The sequence below is a fragment of the Elephantulus edwardii genome, unplaced genomic scaffold, assembly GCF_000299155.1.
Source record: "Elephantulus edwardii isolate Elephantulus edwardi_28Jun2011 unplaced genomic scaffold, EleEdw1.0 scaffold00074, whole genome shotgun sequence".
Classification (NCBI taxonomy): Eukaryota; Metazoa; Chordata; class Mammalia; order Macroscelidea; family Macroscelididae; genus Elephantulus; species Elephantulus edwardii.
Window position 1 is genome coordinate 6218216 of NW_006399824.1, and position 6723 is coordinate 6224938.

At 39.9% G+C, this 6723-nt stretch overlaps 1 protein-coding gene across 1 annotated transcript in view; it reads left to right on the top strand.

The window, feature by feature from the left end:
- The window catches only part of DNAJC12 (DnaJ (Hsp40) homolog, subfamily C, member 12), a 67463-nt gene extending 61482 nt beyond the window's left edge, over positions 1-5981 (top strand). The window contains exon 5 of the mRNA XM_006889020.1: positions 5887-5981. Coding sequence (XP_006889082.1) covers positions 5887-5981 — 95 coding nt within the window. The remainder of the gene's footprint in view (positions 1-5886) is intronic.
- Positions 5982-6723: the final 742 nt, after the last annotated feature.

Below are 6723 nucleotides of genomic sequence, written 5' to 3' on the forward strand. Positions count from 1 at the left end.
GGGAGTGTCAGAGACAGTGCGATTGACACAGGACAGAGCGGAGTTTAGGGCTGTTGTACATAGGGTCGCTATGAGTCGCAAGCGACTCGACGGCATACAACAACAACAACAACAACAACAACAACACAGGCCTAGGTCTGAATCAGGGAACTCTGGTGGCCAAGTGGTAAGAAACTGTGCTACAGTCTTAAAGGCACATGGTTCAAACTCACCAGTTGCTCTGCAGGAGAAGAATGGGCGGTCTCCTCCTGTGTGATTTATAGCCTCAGAAAACATGTTCAAGGATCAACTATGGGTTGGCTATAACTCGATGGCGCACAGCAACAAGGGGGACTGAGTCAGTAGACCTTTTTTTATTGTTTTTGTCAAGTGCCATCGAGTCAAGTATGACTTAGAGTGACCCTATGGACAATAGGTCTTAACTCTGTCCTATCTTGCATCATCCTTAGCATCCTTGAAACATTTGAGTCCTTTGCCACAGACACTGTATAAATCCATTGTGGTGCAGATCTTCCTCTTTTTCACCGACCTTACCAAGCATGCTGTCCCTTTCCAAGGAATAGTCTCTCCTAATAACATGTCCAGAATATGTGAGACAAAGCATCACATCTTTGCTTCCAAGGAATATTCTAGTTGTACTTTCTCCAACACATACTTGTTTGTTCTTTTGGCAGTCCATGGAATATTTAGCACTCTTCTCAAATGTCACAACTCAACTGCATCAATTCTTGTCTTGTCATTCTTATTCATTGTCCAGCTCTCAGATGCAGGGTAGGTGATTGGAAAGACTGTGGCTTGAATCAGGCACACCTTAGTCTTTAAACAGACATCATTGCTCTTCAGAAGTTTGGAGAGATCTCTGACAGCAGACTTTCCTAATGCTGTATGTCTCCAGATCTCCTGAATGCTTGTATCAAGGGTCTTGACTGTGGATCCACGAAAGATGGAATCATTGACAATTTCAATCTTTTCTCCATCTCTCATGATGTTGCCTGTTGTTCCAGTGGTGAGGATTTTTGTTGTCTTGATGTTGAGATGTAATCCATATTAAAGGCTGCAGTCACTGATCCTCCAATAAGTAATTCAGGTTCTTCTCACTTTTCAGCAAGCAAGGTTGTTCCATCTGCGTAATGCAGTTTGTTGGTAAGCATTCCTCCAATCCTGATGCCATACTTTTCTTCATAAACTCCAGCTTCTTGAATGATTTGCTCAGCATACAGATTGAATAGATATGGAGAGAGGATACAGCCCCGATACACACCTTTCCCAATTTTAAACCATGTCGTGTTCCCTTGCTCTTTTGGACAACAGCTTTGTTAGCTAGGTATAGATTTCATATAAGCATAATTAAGTGTTTTAGAGCTCTCATTCTTCTCAAGGTTAGCCACAGTTTATTATGATCCACATAGTTGAATGTCTTTGCATAGTCAATTAAACACAAATAGACAATCTTCTGATATTCTCTGCTTTTGACCAATATCCATCTGGCATCACAACATCATCTCTGGTGCCACAGACTTATAAATTCAGCTTGAACTTCTGGCAGTTTTCTGTCAATGTACTTTTCTAACCATTTTTGTATCATCTTCAATAGTATTTTGTTTGCAAGTAATAGTAATGATATTGTTAAATCATTTCTACCTTCTGTTGGATCACCATTCTTGAAAATGAGAACATATATGGTTCTCTTCCAGTTAGTTGGCCAGGTAGTTGTCTTCAGCTTCCCTGGCACTGACTGGTGAGCATGTCCAGGGCTGCCTCTGTTATTTGGAACATGGTCATTGGTATGCCATTGATTCCTGGGGCCTTATTATTTGTCAATGCCTTCAATGCAGCTTGAACATCATCCTTCATCACTACTGGCTTTTTGTCATATGGTACCCTTCTTGAAATATTTCTTAATATTCCTGAAGTGTTAACCAATTCTTCCTTTTAAAAATTTTATTTTAATACAAGTTTACAGAGACTTTGGATTTCCATTCATTCATTCTTTTTTCCCCCCTCTACTTTTTCTTTTTTAATTATTATTTAAATTTATTATTAATTTCAGTAAAAATTTACAGAGACTTTGGATTTCCATTCATTCATTGTTGCACTTTTCTCCCCTCCCAACCCTCCTCCCTAGTATACTACCCTCTTGGAAAAGTAAAAGAAAAATTCTCTCTTTGTTTTACAAACCCACCTCCAGGTCAACTCCAACATGTAGCCTTTGCTCTAGACTACTGTCATGACAAAAATATCTAATCACATATCCCTTTTAAACAGTTTTCTCCCTTATCTGTTTCAATGCAGTATACATTATTGAACCCATCTTTCTCAGTCTCCCCCCAAACCCGATGTCAGTCCTGTTTTACAACAGTGGCACCATGCAGTATTTGTCCTTTTTGACTGAGATACTTCACTCAGCATAATGTCCTCCAGGGTCACCCATTTTGAATAATATTGCATGAGTTCCTTGTTTTTCAATGCAGCGTAGTATTCCATTATGTGACTAGACCACAGCTTCTCTATCCATTCATTTGTTGATGGGCACTTAGGCTGTTTCCAACTCCTTGCTATTGTGAACAAAGCCACAATAAACATGGGTGTGCATATATCTGCTTGGATGTCAGTTGTGGTCTCTTTGGGGTATATTCCCAGTAGTGGAATTGCTGGGTCAAATGGTACCTCTGTTTGTAACTTTTTGAGAAAGCGCCATACCGCCTTCCACAGTGGTTGCACCACTATTCATTCATTCTTGCACACTTTCTTCCCTGCCCATCCCTCCTCCCCCAGTTCACTTTTCCCTTTGAAAAGTTAAAAAAAAATTAAAAAATTAATTCTTTGTTATACAATCCCCTCCACCACTTAATCTACTCCACTATGCAGGTTTCATTCTGGACTCTTGTCATGACAATAATACCTAATCATATATTCCTCCTAAACAGTTCTCTCCCTCATTTGTTTCAATGCAGTATATATTATTTATCCCCTTTTTTGTACAATGACTTCCTGTATTCCTCCGCCTTCTTCTGATGTATTCCTGGGTCAAAAGGCTTTTGTCATTGCATCTCTCATTGCATTTTGAGGTTTGAATTTGATTTTGAGTTTGAGAAATGCAGAATCAATTCTTCCTTTTTTATTCTTCAACTCCAGCTCTTTACACCTTCCATTATAATAAGACTGCAGACACTGGGGCTGGACTGGCTTCAGATCTCAGCATTTTCACTTAAGAGTTGTGTGACTGTGGGTAAGTTAAAAATCTGAGTGTTTTTTTCCACTCATTTATGGTAAGTAAGCAAATGAGTGGATAAGTATTTATTTATATATTATACATATAATATATATCATAAATGATATTAGGGAGCTCTTGTGGGTCTAGTGGTAAGAAGCTATACTGCCAAAGGGTATGTGCTTTGAATCCACCAGCTGCTCCACAGGAGAGAGACAAGTTAATCTTACATCTGCCTTACAGTTTCTGAAAACCCCCTGAGGGGTCAGCTATGAGTCAGTTCTGATTCAATGACCATAGTTGAGCTTTATGTATAATGTTATATCTCTGTAGGTTAATCTCTTTACACACACACTCACTCACACACTCTGAAGTCTTGCCATTTACATTTTTTCTACATGTTCAGTCCGTGCCATTATGTCCATCATGCAGTACAACCATCCTCCAATTTCTCCATTATCCTTTAACAGAAACTGTAACCCCTAGACATTGATTCTTCTTCCTTCCTTCCTCCTGTTTCTCTTCCATCTTCCTCCTGTCTTCATTCTCAATGATCAAAATTTCAGTGTCCACCTTTTAAAGATTTTTATTTTTTGTGAGAAGTAAGCAATTTAATATACATTAAGCATTTAGTCCAAAGCCAGGCTTTTGGGGACTTTTTGCAGCTATTAGTTTTTATTATTATGGTATTTCTCCCAGATCTGCACATTTTGAGCTAAGTCATTCTTTAAAACAGTTGTTAGTATTCTAAAGTGTAGAATTATCATAATTTACTAAGAAAAAAAATTGTGATGCCAATTCTGATACCCTGACACTGTGAAATATGCTCTTAGTCCGGTTGAAGAATGAAGGGGGGAGTCGGAAGGGAGGGGAGGGGAGGGAAGAGTGTCTCTGTGAGATACGTGGTTAGAGTAAGAAATATGAACTTCTGCCAAAGGATGCATTTGCCAGCATTTTCTTAATGCTGCTTCAGAGATTATTGGCTGTTCTAAGCGGTGCCTTCAATTTGGAGTTTGATATACTAGTGCACAGTTGCACGATTATTTATGATTTCATTTTACTGCAGTAAACTTTATACTATCAGCATTTAAGGAATCTCATTCACATCAGTTACCAAGTTCTGAGTAGCTTCTCATATATTACTTTCCAGTACGTCTATTAATCTCCTTAAGCAGTGCTTGATATTTACTTTGCAGTTTTCCTTTTGATGGCCCTTTTGTGTTGGAAAAAAACCCAAAACAATAAAATCCTTCATTGCCTTGAGTCTGAGCTCAAAACTGACCCTGCCGGGAGTTTTCAGAGGCGATAAATCTCGGGGTGGGGGTGGATTGCCTATCTTTCTCCCCTGGAGCATCTGGTGGATTCAAAGTGCCAAAGTGGTACTGACTTTGGGTTAGCAGCACAATTCCCTACAGACTGTGCCACCAGAACTCCCTCTGGTGTGAGGAGTTGTTGTTGTTGGGTGCTGTCAAGTCAACTACAGCCCGTAGCGACTCTGTGAACAACAGAGCTGAACCTTGCTCTGTCCTGCACCATCTTCCGCATCTCTACCGTGCTGGAGCCCCATGGTTACACTTCACTGCAGTTCCCAGCCATCCTCCCAGGCTTCATTGGAGCTCGTACCCTGTGAAGCATGGCTTCTGTAAACTGGTGTGCAACAACCTCACTTTTACTTTCTTTCCATTTAAAAATGTGGTGAATTAAGTCGTTGAATGTTACACTGTAACATCCTGGAAGAAAAAAAATTCAAATGCAGTAGATGCCAGGCTGTTTATTTGCTGCCATGTCCCTGGGCTCCTAGCTGTCCAGGCACCACCGACCCCTGGTTCCCAGTGTAAGCATCAGGCAGAAGGCATTCTCTGACAATGGAGCCTGCTTGACAGCAAAAGAGCAGGTGGTAAGAGCCAAGGAGTAAACATTGGGAGCAGACTGCCTTTGGGAGCAGCCATCTGTCAATTAGAACTGGCCACCACCTATCACCATTGAGTGGGTGCCAACTCAATGCTCCTGTTCATCAGGTTGCAAAGGATGCAAAAAAATCTTTAGGGGAGGAGACTGTCCCTCTTTCTCTCTCAGAGCAGCTGCTGGATAGAAGCGGAGAAGCTTTTGGTTAATAAGTAACCTGACATGTTATGTCACCAGGGCCGCTCATAAGGAACTCAGCTTTTTCACCCTTCATGAAAGGGTAACATTGAGGGGTTTTTAGACTGTCTTTCTGGTTTCCTCTGTAGGAGCAAGCCCTATTTACTTATGGTGGTCACGGGCTTCATAATGACTCCTTCACTGACTTTGTTCCCTTCCCTTCCCTCCTAGTGTCACCTACAGAAATAGCCACTACTTCTGAGTCTGTCAAAGTTTGAATCCACTGGCTGCTCTGTGGGAGGTGAATGGGCAATCTCCTGTGTGATTAACTGCCTCTGAAAACCCGCTAGACAGTCAGCTGTGGGTTGGTTCTGACTATAGTTGTACACTGTCTAGTCAGATTGACTGGCACAGGAGGATATTGCCCCTTCTCTAGTGGATCTGGTGGATTTCAACCCCCGGCCTTCGGGATTGCAGTGCAGCTTCTTGCCACTAGGCCACCAGAGCTCCCTCCACCAAGACATTTTACTGTTATAAGGATGGCTTTTCACTGCTACTGATTGGAAAATTTTTGTTCTCTTTCTCTTTCAAAGGCTTTTCAGATGTGAACTCTTGCCACCTGCGTTTCCGATGGTCTGGGGACACTCCTTCAGATCTCCTGAGAAAATTTAGAAACTATGAAATATGAAGCATCCCTGCCTCAAGGATGAAAGGGAGAGCAGGGCATCCTGTAAGTTGCCAGCCCTCAGTCTTGTTCAGCCTAAACATTTCACGTGTGTGTGTGTCCTGTTTGTGAATTGCTGAGTACCAATTGATCCTTCCTCCATTCATTAAAGAGCTTACAATGTATTTTTTCTTTAAATGAGAAAACTTTCAGAAGAGTGCTTTCTTTCAATATTGCATATTTTAAAAATTGTATGTTGGTTTGCTTACAAAGTCCATATATACTGTGTTTCACACTATTCTTCATTCACATATTTTAAAGCTAAAAAAACACCCACAGTAAACAGACCAACAAAAACCTCTTTGATTCTCAGTGGATTGTACTATCTGTGTTTTCCTGTCAATGTTATTTATTGAAATCTGTTAAAAAATTGTCTCTGTGTTTAAATATTTCTTTGATAAAGTAAAATCTCTGCTAATGCTGTGTGTACAAGTAGTTGTTTTTCTCTTGACTGAAAATGAAATGTGGCATTACTTGTCTCAATCCTGTAAATAAAGAAATTAATCAAAGTTCATAATGAGTTTATCACTCAATTATATATTTTAAAAGTTTTTATTTTATATTGGTTTGCCTACAAAGTTTCATATTATCTTCTTTCACAATGTGTTTCATACAATCACATTCAATTATATTTTAAAAAAACATTTGAATTGATATTTCTCTTTTAAATGTCATAATTACAAACTTGGTATATTTTTGCAGAAAA